The 20,012-nt window shown below is 41.4% G+C and overlaps 1 protein-coding gene across 1 annotated transcript in view; it reads right to left on the reverse strand.

The window, feature by feature from the left end:
* The window catches only part of AGBL1 (AGBL carboxypeptidase 1), a 268,409-nt gene that overhangs the window by 222,539 nt on the left and 25,858 nt on the right, over nucleotides 1-20,012 (reverse strand). The window contains exons 4-7 of the mRNA XM_074917492.1: nucleotides 19,642-19,679; nucleotides 8,586-8,794; nucleotides 2,499-2,664; nucleotides 1,461-1,534 (exon numbers count right to left, since the gene is read on the reverse strand). Of these exons, the coding sequence (XP_074773593.1) occupies nucleotides 1,461-1,534; nucleotides 2,499-2,664; nucleotides 8,586-8,794; nucleotides 19,642-19,679 (487 nt within the window). The remainder of the gene's footprint in view (nucleotides 1-1,460; nucleotides 1,535-2,498; nucleotides 2,665-8,585; nucleotides 8,795-19,641; nucleotides 19,680-20,012) is intronic.

Below are 20,012 nucleotides of genomic sequence, written 5' to 3' on the forward strand. Positions count from 1 at the left end.
TAACAGCATAATGATGCATAAGCAGCTTCAAACTTGCTGAAGATTTGGGTTGAGGAGGTTACATGGTTGATGGGATGATTTTGATTTTCACAGAACGGTCCAAACAGTTACTGATGAAAATGTAGACACAAACTTCTGCTGGGTTGGTATTACTAGTATGCATAGATATGAATTATGTAGCTGTGAAAATGTTTGTAAATCACATCAATACCAGGAAACATTGTGCAAATGCTATCTCATAAAAAAAGGTAAACTGAAAGTTCATTATTGATTCCCTGCTTGCTTTCCCTTTAGAAAGATTTGTCATGGGAGATATATGACCAGCAGACCAAACAAACAGTACTTAAAACTCATATTCAGAGCAAGCTCTTAGGCAAAAAAAAAACCCAAACAACCTGCTCACATCTACTTGGTAAATCCTTATGAATAATGAAATAGTTCAGAGGCATATAGAATCTGTTTCTGAACGAATAACTAATTAAAGGAGGAGATGAATTCACTGTGAACCTTATTCCTAATGACCATCTTGATGAGCTGTTATATTCAGATAAAACCAGCCAGACGGGGGCAAGTTAGGACACTGAGTTAATGTGGGGTTCTTTATTAACTTCCTTTTTTTGTTGGGTGACGTCAGTTTAATACTTGAGGAGAAAAAGACAGGGCAAGTAATGAAAACGCCCTTCCACAGAAATCTCAATCGTATCTAATTAGGCTGTATTTGCAACTTCATTTCTTTAATTTGCCTTCCCAAACTGCTTTATGTGCATAAGAATTATTAGCAGCATTCACTACTTCACATTTGCATATGTGCTTGTATGTATTTTCACAAAAAAATGTTTGCACTCTCATCCTCAGGTGGTAGGGATTTTTTTTTGGCATTAGTTCATGACAGGGAAAGTGCAAAGGGAGAAGTCAGAAAAGTATTGAATAATTAATTTTATTATTTGTCTGCGTGCAGCAGCAAATAAAGAAATATAGGTTCAAATGCCCCAGCTATGGCTTAGAAGAACTAGTCTTCTTCTTAGGGTAAGTGCAGAGCCCAAATATGCTGATATGGGAAGAAAAAGAGGGTTAGTCTTTCCTAGGTGATAACTATTTTTCACCTACTAAGTGCCATTTCTGCTCTACACCTAGAAGAATCAAACATCCATCATTTATCCCTGACCGTGCATGTGGTTCTAGTAGTCACTGGTCAGGCTCTCTACAGGAACAAAGAAGTCACCAAACCCTCACCATCCTGGGTGAAAAGCATAGCATTTAGTAAGATAAATTTCAATAAAATCAGTGCTTTCTCTTTTTCTTCTTTCAAGTATTCTTTTATTATTGATGTAGTGTATTTATGTGGGACCACATCCATATCTACATTCTCTGCTTAGCTTATCAGGATTTCAAAATGGACAATGAAAAGTTTTACTTTCCAGTATATGGATGAATAAGGAAACTATGGCTCATGTACCTACTTCCTCCTTACTCTCCACGTCTTCACTATCCAGATCTTTTTCATCCTCTTCCTCTCCATCACTTTCATAGTCACCTGCAGAAGTAGAAAAGAGGTGGAGGCAAAGGTGTTCAACCCCACATCTCTCTCGGTCCCTCCACAGAAATATGTGCAATCTCTTCTATGTGTGCCACACTCCTTCAAGCTACAACCCACACAGCCCTTATTAAAGCAGATCCCATTTGTTAAACTAGTATAAATGAATTTGGCACTAAAGGTCCCACTTTGTAAAGCTTTGTTCTCTTGGACTGGAGTACTGCCTTTCAAAACCATGACAAATGTCACCATGATATAGGTCCAACTCGTATTACAAAGCAATACAGAGATTTTCTGCTTGGCTGAAATGATATTACAGGATGCTCTTAATCCGTATTATATAGATTAGTGTGTTTTACTGCTATCATCATTATAGTATTTGAGCATCTTCCATATGAAACTGAAAGCACAGAGAAATTGTGTGTATCATGGAGTCTGCCATTTCTCCTTTTCTGTGGAGTGGCTATCCTGACTGTGCTTAAATTCTGCTTTTCAGCAAGTGCTCACATCATTTACTCATGCAGTGTGACTGCTATATGCTTTTATTTTAGAAAGGAAAGAGAATAATATTTCACGCAATTCTTCACTGCAGGGCAGTGTTACACACCCCCCCACACCCCCCCTAGTCATGCACAGGCACAATTGTCTCTCCATCTGTTGTTGTGGAGCAATGGCATTCCCACCCTCCGCCATTCCCACTCTGTTCCATTATTTTTTGGATAATAGGAGGATTTTTCCCCCTTTTTCCTTGCTCCTTTTAATCTTCTCTCATTTATTCTCCAAACAAGATTTGAGAAAACCTGGGAGTAGTTTCATCTCTATTGAGTGACACTGTAGAACATCAGACTAATTTTTACCCTAAACCTCAGGACTAGGCTGCCAAGACTCCCTTCCCCAGATACCACATTTTATTCTCATATCATGGTCCTTGTCCCCCCACTGAACTCACCCATCAGCCATTTACCTTCAGACCCCTCACATGGAGGTTCAGCCTTGGCATTCCTAGGAAGAGGGAAGGAATAGGAACTTCTTACTGATGCCACAGGCAGAGGCTCCTTGGGGTAGCACTTTCTCAGAATCTGAGTCACAGTGGTTATGATAGGATCCAGATTTTTGCAAGATAAGCAGTCCTAGGATCCAAAGAACAATGTTAAGATTTGTCTCTTACAGTTGTCCTGCTTTATATTTATGGCTTTTTTCCTCACCTCTTTTTTTCTTTTTTCCCCTCGTCCTTTCTACCATTAAAGAAATATGCCTGAAAATATGCCTCAAGTTCTTGCAGTCCATTCCTTACATAAATACAGGCTAGCGTGGACCTCATGGGACTTCCACCAATGCATGTCATTTAGAAGACACAGATCCCCTAGCTCTGCTCTGAGATATAGTCAGGATATATTAAAGGAAGGTATGATAGTAGCATAAGCTAAAATATCTTTGCTAACACAGATAACAGTAGCACTGAAGAGATGTGGTTTTTAATATAGGTTAAAAAAATCCTGCAGGGAGTCCATGTATGTGTTTTGGCTGCCAACACATGCCAAAATCTGTGCTTCTGTGTCTTCACCACAACTATACCCAGAGCTATCATGTCAAAACTATCAGAAGTAAGCTAGCACAGTTAACATCATCATTTCACTGTACCCAGGGTACACAAAGTATACTCAAAGAGAGCATTCTTGCTGTACTCTATTCTATATGGTTAAGCATTAGGCCCAATAGTCAGTCTGAAAGATCGCTATATATTACCTAGTCATAAAATATTGAATTCCTGCATTATCCCCCATTTTCTACTATTATAATCTAGAGTAGGAAACAGAAGTGTAAAGAGCTATGAGAGCCCAGATAAACTTCAAAGACATAGAATATTTTTGTATTTTTATTAGTGTGCTGTACAAGTGAACTTCTTGGTCTTTCATGGCAAAGAGAACACACACACACAGAGAACTAAAAGCAAATACCCCCGGGAGATTACAGTAGGTGTATGTCTGACATTATCTATCTGGACTCATGCAAAGTATTTGACACTGTCCTGCACAACATCCTTGTCTCTAAATTGTATTTGACAGAACGGACCACTCAGTGGATAAGGAACTGGCTGGATGGTTGCACTCAAAGAGTTGCGGTCAATGGCTCGATGTCCAAGGGGAGACCAATGAGGTGGTGTACCTCAGGGGTCAGTGTTGACACTGGCACTGTTTAACATCTTTGTTGGTAACACGGACAGTGGGATTGAGTGCACACTTAGCAGGTTTTCCAGTGACACCAAGCTGTGTGTGGTGGCCAGTGTAGTGGAGGGAAGGGATGGGCCATCCAGAGGGACATGGACAGGCTGGAGAGGTGGGCCTGTGCAAAATTCATGAATTTCAACATGGCCAAGTGCAAGGTCCTGGTGCCTGGGTTGGGGTAATCCCAAGCACAAATACAGGCTGGGCAGGTAATGGAATGAGAGCAGCCCTGTGGAGAAGGACTTGGGGGGTATTAGTGGATGGAAAACTGAATATAAGCCAGCAACCATATCCTGGGCTGCATCAAGAGCAGTGTGGACAGCAGGGCGAGGGAGGGGATTCTCCCCCTCTACTTGGCTCACATGAGACCTCACCTGGAGTACTGTGTCCAGCTCTAAGGCCCCAGAAAGACATGGACCTGCTCAAGTGGGTCCAGAGGAGGCCATGAAGATGCTCAGGGGCTGGAGCCCCTCCCCTGTGAGGACAGGCTGAGAGAGTTGAGGGTGTTCAGCCTGGCAAGAGAAGGCTCCGGGAAGAGCTTACAGCAGCCTCCCAGTGCTTAAAGGGGCTACAGGAAAGATGGGGAGGGACTCTGTCAGGGGTGTAGGGGTAGGACAAGGGGTAATGGTTTTAAACTGAGAGAGGGTAGATTTAGATCAGATATGAGGAAGACATTTTTTACTGTGAGGGTGGTGGGACATTGGCACAGGTTGCCCAGAGAAGCTGTGGCTGCCCCCTCCCTGGCAGGGTTCAAGGCCAAGTTGGACGGGGCTTTGGGCAACCTGGGCTAGTGGAAGGTGTCCCTGCCCATGGAAGGGGGTTCGAACTAGATTATCTTTAAGGTCACTTCCAACCCAAACCATTCTGTGATTCTATTTTGTGTCTTCAATATAACAGAGACAGGGAGTTTGGATAAGTAAATTACAGCTACTGCACAAAGGTGAATTGCATAAAACCAATCGGTGCAATGCTCAGAAAACAAAGCCTTCAGGCTTCCCCAAGAACAGTGCTTCTATACCACAGCCTCCATCGGAGAGACTGAGTAATCAATGTAGTATCCTGCCAAAGTTCACAAGTCGTACTGTGACTACCAGCATGTTGCCTTCAGTTGCTTGGGCCTAAGACTTAGCTCATCAGAAAAGGAATGCAAGTCAAATAAGCAGGATGAATGTGCTATAAGGCAAAAGAGGAATATTACAATACATTCTAATTCCATTTAATATTTTTGCATCCCTTCATCACAGATAAAATGGAACAGCCTGGAAGGCAGAATAGATACTTTTTGCCATTGACTGACAGCCCATACTTAGGATTTGGGCTGGACAAAAGATATATTCATCAGAACCAGGAAAATAGCCAAAGAATGTAGCAAAGTATTACAATTAGGAACAGAAAAATGGCTGTATTGGGGTTTTTTTTGGTTGCACAGGATTTTATTCTGTTTTTTCATGTATGATTGAAGGGCATTATAAGATTCAGTGGGATTAACCAGAATTCCTGTAGGGAGACTAGAAAAATCATCTAAAGCTGACATGCTTACAAGACTCACTACAACAATCTTAATATGTATTTCTAGATCTCTGGCTGTTAGGAACAAGGAGGAGAGAAAAGACAATTTTGAAAGCATCTCCAAGGAAATTTTTATTGTGGTTAGAGCAAACACCAAGGAGAACAGATTTCTATTTCCAGTGTTTCAATTTATTCACTTTTTCACATGGTGTGTAGTTGCCTTTGTTTGCTGGTTATTAAAGGAAAGCTAAGGGAAGTTTGTCTACACGTGGGAACAGAACAACAATCTTGAACAATCTTACTATGGTTTACTAAAATTTTTCCGTTTTTACTAGAACAGTGAACACAGGACTGTATAAATGCCTGCCGTGGGCCAGCCATCTTAATTCACTGCTAAGACAGTCAAGAACAATGCGTGTTCATCCAGACAGTGAACTTCCATACATGGAGTTATTCAATTATGCTATTTGAAAGTGTTTTTTTTTTTTTTCCCCTTTACAGCAAATTAGCTTACAAGTGCAAACAAGCCTTCAGATAGCTTACAGTGAATTTGTGAGACTGTTCTCATTACTGTTCATAAAGTGCTCTCAGATCCCAAGATAACACAGTTTAGACAACTGCAAAATGTTGCATCACTGTATTGGAAAAGCCTTTTTTACTGACACCTCAGGAATAGACAGAGGACTGCTTTATATGTGTGCAAACTATCGCAGTTATTTTGTGGTACAATATTGTGAATGAGGGAAGAGTGTGAATCCTTAGCTCATGTAAAGCTAACCTGAATTCAAGGGATCTGCTTTTTAGCCTACACACTCAATATTTTCTCTACTGAATCTGGAACAGACCAGATATTATGATTCATGTGATGTGTACACTAAAGGAGATTTCAGTGTGACAGTAAGGCAAAAGGTAATGATGTTAATAGATGCTACTACTTGGAAATATAGAGTGGAGTATAGGATAATATTATCCTAGAGTAGACCCCAGTACAGAAAGGCTGAAGAGAAACCAGACAAGCTTAAGAAATCAGATGGATAAATGATAAAATAGGAAAATAATGTTCCATGCAGCAGTCTCTCCTAAAGCTGGTACAAACTTGTTTTCTTGTCTCAGAGTAGGCAGCACTCTGTCTACAGACAAAGCCATCCAGTTGCTAATGTGAACATACCATTTAACTGCCGTGAAAGTCTTAAGCGGAACTTGGAAAAAGAAATGGGAGCAGAAAGTGCTTCCTTTTCACAAAGTACTTTGTAATCTAAAATTATTTGTCATTCCAGGTAGGATCGGAACTCGAAATATCTCTAAATTCTCCTAAAGTATCTTTAAATTCTCCTCAAATAAAATAACAGCCCTTTGTCCTATGTAAGGAGACAGTCTTTGAACTATGGCTCTTCCTGGAAAGACATAGGCTTAAAGGCTATTAAAAGCTCAGGTATTTGAGCTGTCCATCAGCCCATACAATAAGCAGCTGGAGAGGTTTCAATTGAAAACTAGCCTTGTAAATAAGGTTGTTAAAACAAACCCATCTTGGCAAAACTGTTTCAATTTCAATAGATTAAAAAGTTTCAGTAGAACTTTTCTAGCCAGATCTTAACATCTTTAAAATCTCATTAGCTGCTCAGAGTTCGGCCAAGGCTAATCACCACAGCCAGCAAATTCCTAAAGGCGCTGAAATACTGTCTAAACACACACAAAGAGCCATTGCTTTCCCAAGCAGGAGTTGTCTGTCTTGCCCTATCTCCTCCTCTCTTACTACAGCCTGCAGTTCCTCTCAGAAGAGTAGATTTCCCAATTTCTGTCTACCATGAAGATTATGAAGATTTTAATAGCAGCAGCAGCCTCTACCTCAGGTCAGAATAGGGAAGAGCATGAGTGAGAGAGCGTCTAGAGCTTCCAGACTCTCCTGACACTTCATGTATTGGAGAGACACTGTAAGACTGACAACACCCCAAAGAAATAGAGAGGAAATGTTGAACTTTGAATTTATTAACCTTAGTAATTCCCCTTTCAAGATCTCCCTAGTACTACACAGAAGAAGCAAAGCAAACTAGAGGCCCCTGAAGCCCGAAGTCATTTCCTCTTCACTTCTAACCTTTGGAAGGATGAGCGTTATCAATGTTCACTGGAGTCTTAGTCTGTCATTCCTGTTTGTTCACCCAAGGTGACCCCCCTGTTTGCACATTCCATGGGTTGCTCCCAGGCTGAGCTATCAGGAGATGTTAGCTCAGAAAGCTACATGGGCTGTAGAAGGCTGCTGAGAGGGAACAAGCTGACATCTACCCTCAAGCAACTGTTCCTATTCAAGTTTCTGCAGACCAGGGACTTTTCTCGTTAACAGAGGCCATACTCCCTTGAAAGATCTGCTGGTCCCGGCCATCTCATCCCACCTGAAAAAGTGCTCAATTACTCATGAGGAAAATCAGGTGAAAAAACTACCAATCTATCATCTACTACTAGTAAGAAATATCTTTCAGTCACAGGAGAATTGTTAATGACAGCAGTGAGAAAGGTGAAGAAGCAAATACACTGAATCATAAACCAATGGATTTTCTGGAAAAGGGGACAGGTTTCTCATACTGTCCGTGATGGTGGTAGAATGAGACATGCTCTGGCCAGTAAGAATGATGATGGAAACACTCCTTGTAGAATTACATGGGTCAAGAACTGAAGGTTTCTCCATAAGTGACTTCTGCAAAGAAGGTTAAGGAAGCATGTTGCTGAGAGACTCGGAGGAAGCTGTTACTGTTCTGTACCTGCCCTTTCTATACCTTAGAGGGATCCTATCCTCAGGACCATCTTATCTTTCCTGATGAACCCACATTAATGATTCACAAGATTAAAACCGGGCCTCCTGAAAAACAGTTGATGGATGTTTCTCATTAGCAGAAGCCTGAATAAGTCAACACTTTTTTTGTGTGTAAAAGTCTGATTGGATGGAATTATCTATCTGGATACCTGAAAGGAAACATCTCATGAAACACCTCAGTAACTCTTCTTTGGAGACACTGCACTGTTCTTTGGGAGAGGAAGTCCAAGCAGACAGCAGGATCCATGGGGGAGGAGAAAAAAGTATCAAAAAGCCTGAACTACAATTCCCATGAGGCTTAGTAGGAATTACAATTAATTTTAAACAGAAACATTTCAGCTTTTCTGAAGTACTAACTGTGAAAAAGTCAACACTTTTTATTTTAACATTATCAGTTTTTTCATTGATGTTACATAAATCCAGGATAAGACTATGGAATTTCCTGCACTATGAAGTAGAACCCACCACTAACTACTGATTAATTTCACTTAAGCACAAAAGCACCATTTACCTGTACACTTGTGAAGAGAATCTCCATACCCCGGGAACCAAGGAAAGTCTCTCTGCCCAGCTGGATGTTTGTGATGTGCTTTAGGCAGAGAAGGAGACCCCTACGAATATAAATGTAGTTGTTGGAGACATCATTGTGATGCCAGTCTTGATAGAGTCTCAGCAATCCACCCAGGTAGCCTCTGTTCACTGCCCGTCGGCTGTTAGACTCTGAAAATGAAAAGGCCGAATTAAACTTTTTCCACTACTCATGCTGTTTGATAACAACATGGCTATACAGTGCTCAGACTTGGACTTTAATACCTGCTGGTTCTTCTTAATAGTCTTGGTCAAAAAAAGAAAAAAAAATAAATTGTTTTTTACAATTTAGCATGATATTTGCTAAACATAACCTTGGAATTGTACATGAAGAAAATAAAGCAGTCTCTCTCCTGTCTAAGTGGAAATGGCTGCTCCAGAACCCTCCAGATGAACCAATCCGTGGGGAAAAGGCAGAGCCCATATCTCCTTCCAAGTGCTAATAAACTTAATTCCAATTGCAGTACCATGAGAGTTCCTGAAACTAAAGCTTCTGAGGAGCGAGGAAAGCTAAAGAACAGTAAGATTAGTCAACAGCAGGTCAACAAATCCAGAAGCCTTGTAGCTGTACGATCCTGTCACAGTCAGCAAAATTATGTTTAACTTCTAAATGTATTCCCACACATACCTCTATAATGAAAGCCATGAGTCAAACGATTCTGGAATCCCATAATATATAAGAATTAACAGAACACCAATATGAGCAACAGCAGTTTGGACTTCTTTTCTGGTTCTTTCTGACTCTGAGACTTTAAAGCTCACATTCAGGTAATGTTTAAAGGCTTTACTGCATGGGGAAGAAAATAAAAAAAATGTATTTTTTTAAAATAAGCTTTATGAAAATATAAAAGGAAAGCTGCAATGTTCCCTTAATCTTGTAGCTCCTGGATGTCAGGCTGAAAGAAGATTATAAAACTTGTGATAAAATACAAATTCTGCTGAGTGTTCTAAAACACATCTCTTCACCCACTGCTTTTCTTGCCTTGCCCCACAGGACAAACATGAAGACATAGAAGACTGTAGGCTCCCTTCCTTCAAACCAACCCTGCCTAAACATGTTTTCCTGACTTGTTCTGACATTCCTTGCTGTGACACACATTAGAAGCTGTCAGGAGCTCAATAATTGACTGAGGGGCCAGGTAGCATACGTAAGACTGGAGCTCAGCTCCCTGAATACCAATCAGCATTTGCAGCTCACAACAGATGGCTCTTGGTATGGGTTCTCCAGAGATAGTAGGCTCCAATTCATTTCCAGTTCATTAAACAAAATGCCAGAACCTCTCGCACTTGGAACGTTAGAGCCATCAGTGGGGATCTACAGGACAGGAGAAGAAGCTAGAGGTTAAGAGAGAGAACAGAAAGATGCTGCATGAAGAAAATCAGTAACAAGGGAAGCCATGGAGAGAGTAAGCAGGAAACAGCTAGTAGGCAGCAAACCTTAGACCCAGTGATGAATTAGATGGAGGCACTGGAAAGGGGAAGACACCTGAAGTTGTCTGTCTGCTCTCTATATGCAGTACATTAGCAAAATCTTACCTGAAGAAGGAATTGAAGGATAGTCCTGCTACCTGGTCCTGTCCTGCAATTCTCTCTACCATTGGCACCACAGGGCAGGCAACAAACAGCACCCCCAGACCAGACAACTCATTTTAATCCTGCTCTGAATCTTCACACCACCCTGTTGACATGCCTCTGCACTGACCTGCTGGTCCCATAGCTGTTCCAGCCCTACACAGCTCTACCCAGTCTCCTACACCTTGGCCTGCAGTTCTCTCTAGCACTTTACCCCCTGGTTGTTAACCCTCACACTAACTCTGCCAGTACATCTTGTATTTTGGGGATCAGTGGTTGTCAGCATGTAGAAGGTCATCCTTCTCATTTGACCTTCACTCTGTTTCTTTTTTTCTATTTGACTTTCTGCAAGAAAACTTTAATTGCTTGAGAATCCCTTATCAATCGCAATGATTTTATTCATGATTTCCTGTTAATCCTCAACCAGCTGTCATGTTTACTAACCTGCAGGATGACTAACCCCTTAAATCAGTCAATCTTCCTTGAAGAATTACTCAGGAAGCTCTGTAAAAGTCAATAAGTATATAAAACATGACAAGAAGAAGAGAGTCAGGGAGTGTAAGGTAGGGAAGATTTGGATCAGACTCAGAGCTTCTCTGAACTATTCAGAGGCAGATGAAATTGGAGTAGATCTAGGGATTTACAGCTCCTAGTATTTAGTGCTTGAAGTCTAAGCTTTCTGTGTCAATGTCAATAGGACAAGGGAAATACTGGAAAGCACTGTGGGTAGAGCTTCTTGGGAAATTTACTTAAAAAAAAAAAAAAAAAAAAAAAAAGTCATAAAATGTGTTTCTGGTGTTTTCTTCACATCTTACCAGACAGATTTCCACGTTTGGACCCCAGCTCCATAGGGACCAGAACACAGAACTGTCCCATGCCTCAGTTTTGTCACTGGATGAAAAGCACAGAGGGAGCTGAGCAAAATAACTTCACTATGTTTCCCCTCGTGTTTTCTATAGTACTTATCACCTTTAAGATCAAAACCATTGCTTTGAAAACTGAACCTGAGATAGTCTGTTCTGAAGAGGAGATGGAAGAGGCAGGACTATAGTTTCCTCAGTACTTTGATCAGAAACAATGAGAATTACTTGCTGGAGGGGCAAAAAAAAAAGCATTTTCTTTTTCTTGCCTGATTTCATTGATTCTCCTACGCTTTCCTGTGCTGTTAATGTTTTTCTTATTTTTTTCTTCCATCTTTTCAGTAGTAGTGAATAAATGAAGGAGGAAGTATGCCAAGATCTCCAGAAGGCAGAATGGAAAAAGGAGGCATCCCTACCTGTCTGTGTCTGTTGGTTACTCCATCTAGGGATGCACCTGCATGGGTATCTATCTATATTTTGGCACAAATACAGATGGTAGAAATGAATCATACGTGTACAAGCAGCACTGCACAGATTTGTGGGCAGCAAGAACCCACCTCTCCTGGAGTGAGTACGCATTGATCTGTGTGGTAAGTGGCAGAATGTCCTATGTCTTTTGACCCTTTTGCTTCAATTCTTTTGTTAGTCCCTTTCCTTCTCACTGGATATGGCCAGTGTTTGGTGGAAATGGAAGTTCTTCCCAAGAGCTTTCAGAAGTGCCCAGGGATGGTGATTCCTATTTTGATTCATGCTTGGTTTGTGTGATGGGTTTACTCCTCCTGTTTGAACTAACTGAACTTTGGTCTGGGAAGATGCTCAGCAAAGCCTAACTGAAGTTAAGCCTCCCATAGTAGGATATCAGTGAGAACTTGGCAGGAAACCCTCAAAAAATGGTTTTGTTGAAGACTGGGCTGATAAGCAGCCAAAACTACTTTAACAGCAGAAAATCTGACTACAAATCAACCACTTCATGCTATAAATATCTGCATCCATCAGAACCCATTGACCTCTCCCCCAATAGCAGCTGGCTGCATGGCAGTAATCTCCCCTTGAGTAGGGATGCCTTGGAGGCTGAGAGATCCCTTACTTGACACCAGCCATTGATGGGTTGGTGACATTTTTTGCATACATGTAGAATTTAAGGTACATACAGTAAGCTTACATGACAATCTTTGTATCCCATACTAACTAAGTGTTGTAAATAGTAGAGTATTGACCGCCAATTCATCTGTATTTATTCAATATTTTACATACCTACATTTACTGATTAAAACTCAATATAACTAACTACTAGACTAGATCCTAGTGATCTCTAACTTCTCCTGCAACAGTCTGCCTTCTTAATCTTATTCTGGCATCTCTAACAGGGGAACACTGTCTTCACCACCTTCCCCAAACCTGTTACTAGCATAGTATTTTCTTTGCAAGAGTTTCAATTCTGCCTTCTGAGGCTGGGAGGGGTGATAAGGGAATACTCAGTGTCTTAGTTTCCTACACTTCTAGAACTGACCCTCCACTTCTGGCTTCCAGGGCAGTGCTACTAACGAGTGAAAGTTTAAGCACTGCAGCACAGAATATCTGGCCTGAATAATCTGTGCAGTTAGCCAAAATCATTTAACATGGATGCACAGCCAATGGTTAAAGATGCATCTAAATTACCAAGGGCATTACACAGCAAAGAAATCTCCAGTTTTGACAGAAACTGAATTTGTGCTACCAGACAAGGAGAGACTCTAAAACCAGGGTTTCAGTCTAGTAGATGTCTCATGACTGCCAGTGTTTCTGTGGACATTTCTGAAGCACTCCTTGTATTCCAGTCCCCTTTGAAGTGTTTGCCAGGAACACAGGGACCACTGGAAAACACGCAGCATATTTAATCACAAAACTGAATTACAGTCAACCTGAAATATGATGAGCATTGCACTGTTTATGAGGCAGAACAAAGAGATATTTATCTTTCTATCTATCTGCTTAAATGTCTTTGTTGATGCCACTTATCTGATTCATTATGCCAAGAACATACATTGCTACAGTTTGGAGATAAGAATGCTCTGCTAAATTAACCCTATGGCCCCTAAAGCAGTGAAAGGCATAAGAAAATCTTCAACTTCCCCATTCTGCTCCAGTGATGGCTTCTTGGGAACAAAAGATGCAAGATATATCCTAAAGCAAAGAGAAAACAGCTATTTTATTCAGTCATTGACAGGCCATTTTTCCTAGACATAAGCATGAGGGTTCCCTAACAGAAACAAAATGAATTGTCCTCATGGAGAAACCTAGTCACCCATCAGTGCTAAACCCAGTCAGCTCTACAGTTCGAGCAAGAAGGTGGCATTAACTCAACTCTTGGAAGCTAGAAGACTGCTCTAATTGTGAGTAGCACAAAGGAACAGAACACAGGCAGGGTTTGCTAGCAACTCTAAGTACCATGTTTTGCTCCTAGACCAGGAATCAGTCACAAGCTTAGCTTCAGTAAAAGAACAGCTCATTCTTTCTACTCCAAACTATTTTATTTAATTCCAGGTGTTGGCCAATTCAGTGACAGTCATACAAACTGTATTATGATATGGTGATTCTTCTCTACTTTGCCTTTGTTACATTGTTCATATGTAAAAATTAAGAAAGAGCAATCCAAACCCTTCCAAAACTTTTGAACTAACCCCAGAAGGAAACTGACTTTCAAAAAGGTTTTCTTTTTCTCTTTTTTCAGTTTCATGGCATCTTCTGTTTGTAACTCAAAAGAAAGCTGAAAATCCAGGAAAAAGAGAAGAGGAAACCGAGGAAAACCAAGAAAGACAACATTTGCACAAAATTTCCAGCTTGATTTTTCTGACCAAAGTGGTTCGAAAGAGTTCAAGTAAGGATGGTAGAATTTGGAAGACTTCAGAAAATTCAGCCACTGAATTTTCTGAACCAGATCATCCCTGGAATCATAAACACTGCCCATGCCACGACCAAGGTAGTAAGCAGTCACTATTAAGGATGTCAACAGAGAACAATGCATCTCCTCAACACCTTGGGACCATTATACACACCTTGAGGAGCATAACAGTGAGAAGCTACCATGTCCCAGGAGATAAAATCAACCTTCTCCTCTGGAGCACTGAGTTTCTTTATTTGGGATATGGCTATGAACGAAGCTTTTCTTGGGGAAGGGAATATAAAGGACATTTAATTTTTTATTTTTTTTTTTTCCCATAAAGTGACTCTTCTCAAAGAGTTAAACTTAAAAAGATAGAATCAAGACTACTTGCATTATGAAATTCAGGAAGAAAAGAGACACAGAACTCGGTTTAGATGATTGTGAAAGGAATTATTTGCAAAATTCAACTCTGATCACAATACCCTACAAGTTGTGATGATAGATTTGGGGTCAGACTGGTAATAGAGCTTGAATCCAAAGTAGGTAATGAAGTCTTAAACTGATCATGAGAAATGAGTACCTGGCAAAATGTTAGGCTACAGGAACTGACATGGTTTAACCATAGGGCTATTTTGACGCAAGATCAAAGACCTGTGTCAGTAGATCTGTTGCAAAGCATTATTAATTCAGACATAGTGGGTGCAGGCCTTTCAGAAACCATAATCTGCTTATGTGCTAGAACATTGCTTTCTGTCTCTCACAGAGTTACATGTCCCTCCTTGATGCCAGCATAAAAGGAAGAGAATGACACCGATTATTTTATCCCACTAGCCATAAGACATAATCCTTCTGCTTTGATGAAAGAAATGAGCAGGTGAAAGGTTAAATAAAGGTTAGTTGATGGAAGATGAGGAGGAAAGAACAGGAAATGAGAGATGTGAGGCTGAGGGGGGAGAAGGGAAGGCAGGAGAATAAAGAAGACAAAAGGAGGAAGGAAGAGATATAGGAAGAGAGGGGAAAGGCCATTGGCAATAACTGCTGTTAGCACACAGAACTGGCTTAATGAAATAAGCATGATCAGGGGATCACCACAACCTGTCTTTTTTAATTGCCTATTACAATTTTACTAGGCAAGCATTGCAACAAGGGCCCTGCCCATTTCCCTAGCCCTTTCCTTCAATATCCGCTGAGCAAATGCCTCTGAGATCAGCTCTAGCTAATTTCCTTAAAGACATGCAAGGTGCTAATTCTGGGAAGTACAGATAGTCAGGAATAACAAATACAACCAAAATTAGATTAAAATAACCTGCTGATAAACAAATTACTTACAAAAAAATAAATATTGGATTAAGCGCCAGCGGGAGTGGGGATCCCTATAATAACATTGCCACCGTGTGGCTCAAGGTGCTGAGCAGCATTGTCCAGTTTGCTCCATTACACCACCTTCAGCCTGCAAACCCCTAGATATTCACTTGTCTCCACTTATAATAGCAGGTGTCCAGTGTTCTTGCACTCCTCCAAAACTGGGAATGGTTTGCCCGTTTTATCTTGGGGGGATGAGTTCACTAAAATCAATAGAGCCTATGGCTAAGAGTAACATGGGGGCAGCCCTCACCTTCCACCACTGCTCAAACAGGCTTCAGCTGGGCTATGCCCCCTCCGCCCTGGGCCTCTCTCAGGCAAAGCAGGGCTTAGCGATGAGCTCCCCAGACCTTAAGACACAGCTGAAGCAAGGTACAAAATAAAGCAAGGAACTTCTCTGTACAGATGTACAGATGTACAGAGAAGTAGAACAAAGCCAAAAGGAGGCTGGAAAAAGTAGGAGGTGTACCCTGGGACAGAAAAGAGACTCTGGGAAGGAATCTATGCCTCATCCCACCTCAGTTTATCTGCAGCTATCTGTGTCTAACCCCTCATCCCCACCCTGGGCTGTAGTAAGCTTCTAGAAGGAAAAATGGACAGGTGTAACACTGGAAAGCTTGACTGTAACATCCAAAAGAAGAATAAAAAAATCATCTGATGGCACTTCAACACCATTATAGATATTTACCAAGCACCATGCTCAGCCTGTATAATAACATAGTTCAATCCGAGTGAGTTAACAGCATGGTGGAGAGACAGATATAAAAATACCAGCAAGGCAATGGAGGAAGGACTTGCTATGAACTGTTTGCTGCATACATGTGGGCATGGCAGGTGGAGAACAGCAACTAGGAGAGTAGCATGCAAAGACTAGTAAAGTACTCTGAGATGCTTGGAAAAAGATATGTCAGGAGTGAGAGACTGGCTGATGGTCAGGCAAGAAACATCTTCTCCATATCAGTAATCCGAGCTTCCACTGATAGAAAGATGCAGAACCATTGTTAGACCTAAACTACTATTCCTTCGTTATTCACCGTCTCTATGACTACTACTGATTTCCACTGTGTACAGGGGAACAGAACAACCAAGGTCACTCCCGTTTTGCCCTGGGTTTCCAAGCATTTCTTCCCTGTTGTGGATGAAGCACAAGTTTGTAGTGTCACATTACTTATTTCTTTGGACAGTCTTATACTTCTCCCTCTGAAACACAACAGCAACAATTTCCCAGGTACAGCTAGAGAGGTTATTTTTTCTTACACTGATGCTGTCTTTCCTGGTAGATCTTGCTTCTTACAGTTACACACCTTTAATGAGGCATTTAGCGTCAGCCGTTAGGAAAGAGACAGAGGCCAAAGTGTTTCTAGCCAGCCCCTGGCTCTGCAGGTGGACAAAGTCTCAAGTAGAGCTTATGGAAGCTGAATATGTAGCTGAAGATGGATATTTCTGAATCCATCAGGGAGACACACTGCCATCTGCCTGCTCCCTTTAAAATTACTCTTTGTGTTTTTCCATCGTGGCTTGCTGCCAAAAGCAAGAGGGACACTTACGCTCCAACACATCTCTGTATATAACCATAACCCTCGTGCTTTCTTTGGGCTGAAGCGCTTAAGGACACAACAGCCCTACAGGAAGACCCTCAAGAATGGGTGTGTTCTTGCCCTGTCTCTTTTACAGGCTTCACTCCCAGCAAAATTGAATTGCACCACCATTTCCCAGCAAGTGGCTTACTGCAAGTCTCCGGAAAATCTCACAATATTCAGCGCACCAATTCAGTACTGTAGCACGTTCCAGGATTCCTGCCTCCCATTTAGCTTGTATCCTATCTGAAAGACGCTAACAGGCTTCTCGATGCTTTGCCATGTACAGTTTTACTCCTTGTTTTCATAAGCAATTTTCAAGTGCTATAGCGTTCACCAGATTTGATTTTTAACTTTCTAAGAACCACTGCAGCATTCAAAGGCACTAAGGTCATGGGCATAAGTTAACTGTGACAAACAAAGCTGTCCCGATGCAATCATGAAAAAGAATTCAACTCTTATCCAGCCATGGTGAATTTCTCTCTGGAAGAACCGGAGCCGTTTTTCATATGTCCTAACCCACACCTCCCAAAAGACACAGCCTGCTCATTTGTATGCAGCTACCAGAGCAGTCTACTCCAGAAGCCTGGAGCTTCTTGTGTCCTGAGCCACGGGACAAGGAGAAAATTAAAAGACATTCTTGACCACTCAGCATCAGACTGCAGAAAACATCAAAACACAGTTCAGACTGACTTGTGGGCTGTGGTGCTGTATTTAGTTGCACAGTATCAGCACCATTTCCCAAATCCCAGTTCCAGTGCCTTAAAAGAACATCAGCTGAAAATAAGACATGCGTTTTCCTAAAATTACATTTTCCATGGAAGCAGTAGCCAGTGTCGCTGGAACAATGTTGCTTGGTTGTGAGTGATAAAGGGGAAAAGGACACAAAACAGCAAACTGGGAAGGTGTCTTAAAATAAAGAAATGTCTCTCCCAAGCAATGTCTTTGTTTGCAATGGTCAACAGGACAAGTGAACATGAGAACCCTAATCTGTACATCACAGTGATCAACCAGAGTGACAATGTATGGACAGCTTTGGTCAATAGACTAAAACCTCATTGGAGTTCATTTTTTGTACCTTCTGTGAAAACAACTGAAAAAAAACCAATCAGAATGATCAATGTGTTCTTCCAGTACTGGAAACTCTCTGTGCAATTCCTAAAGCACAGAAAGTGTAAAAGGAAGAACCAAGATGCCTTCACAATCTCAATCAGCCAAGAGTCACATGGAAAATTTCTAAGAGTAAATGGCTTTAAAAACTTACCTCACTCCAGGAGAAAAACGTCTGGGAGAATTTGGAGCTGAATGCAGTTCTTTGAGATTCCCTAGATCACTCTCAGCTTCCCCACAACTTTCACAACATGTGTTTACAACTCCCCAGGAAACTATATTTCACAGCTTTCCTTGGTAATTAGTCATCCACTTCTATACACTGTTCTCATCTCCAGACCCAGAACAAGCCTCCAGGTAGAAAACTTATCCTATAAATATCTTGGGACAACAGAATTTCACTTTCCATTCCTAATACTTACCATAAAACAGAAGTGCGGGAGGAGAGCTCAAGCTGCCAGATGAGCTTTCAGCTCTCGCTCCACTTTTCCAGCCTTCTCTGTAAATTTCTTTTTACTCTGAAGGCTAATTTTGCTTCTGTATTGCAATCAGCTGTGGCATAGTGCCACAACCACCTTATTAAGATTTAGCACCCAAACCAGAAGGTCTTTCCTTGTTGCAATCATATGACCTTTAAATCTAGGCAGCAAGGTTAATACTGAGGCATTATTTCAGAATTCATCACTTGAGCTGCTGCAACTCAGACACGATCCCATTGCAGCATGCTCATTTGAGCACTGCTTCCAGAGCTACAATTTTTCACAAATGCATTTATTCTTAATACTATGAAAAGGAGAAGAGGGAGGGGAAGAAAAAGGAAGAGAGAGAGAAGGACAATACACTATAGTGATTTATTGTATATTGTCTGCAATAGTAGAGTGCTCTTTCTTAATCAAACCTTTATTAAATTCTGGTAATAAAAAGCTAAGTGTTTTCGGATGGGATAAAGGCAAAAAAGGGTAGCATAGTCTTTTCAGGAACAATCACGCAAGCAGCGAGTGACTGAGAAACCACATTAAGGTCTTCAACATCCCCATCCAGCTGGTGCAAATGTTAAGCACAGCCTGCCATAGCAGGGCTGTACCCTGGCAATCACTCGGTCTCAGCACTGTCTGAACATTATCAGACCTGACAAGCTTACAAGGGAGAATAAGGACATCTCCTTTGGATTACAGAAGTTCTCCAAGCCTTTGCCAACAGCATCATTGTTACCAGGTAAGCACATAGTGCAACAGCACCACAGGACAGACAGGTTTTGGCCCCATTCGCCAGTGATGCTGGAACAGAGCAGTAAGTATTTGTTGCTGGCTGGAGAGGTTCCAAGCCCCAGGAAAACCACTGTTCCCTAAATACTCAAAATAAGGGTCTTGTCTGGTTTCCTCAGCAGCCTGCTCCCTGGGACTTAGGGCACCATGTCTCTCAGAGCTGTGTGTCCACAGAGACATGGGGCTCCAAGAATCACAGCTAGACATACAGGAAACCCCTGCTTTACTGCCTCTCTTTTCTAAGCAGTGCTCTTTGGGAGTGAGGGAAGAGCAGGTACCAAGGAAAAATGAGGTTCAACAGGATCATTCTGTCCAGCAGTACAGCACAGAAAGAAAGTCACAAAATGAAGAAAAAAAAAAAAAAGCTTACTTGATTTCAGCAAAGCTGCCAAAGCCTCAATGGCTGCCCTGGGGAAAGAAGAGAGATGAAGAAATAATGTCAATTTCTTCGATAATTTTTGTAACCTTCAAGTTCACAGTCTCTTGGACCAAGCTTCCCAGCTGGTCTAAATTGACAGCTTATGATGGACTTTGACAGAACTGCAGTGTTTTACACCAGTAGAGGATCCAGTCTCTGCAGCTGACTCAGTTACTCTAAAAGGCCATTAGCCCCCTAGCTTTAGCGTTACACTGATTTGTAGTGACCATTAAATTTAAAGCAACACCCACATATCCAAAGTAATGAAACAAGTATTTAAACTGCTGCCTCAGAGCTATTTCTTTGTATCAGACACTCAGCAC

The sequence above is a fragment of the Athene noctua genome, chromosome 13, assembly GCF_965140245.1.
Source record: "Athene noctua chromosome 13, bAthNoc1.hap1.1, whole genome shotgun sequence".
NCBI lineage: Eukaryota > Metazoa > Chordata > Aves > Strigiformes > Strigidae > Athene > Athene noctua.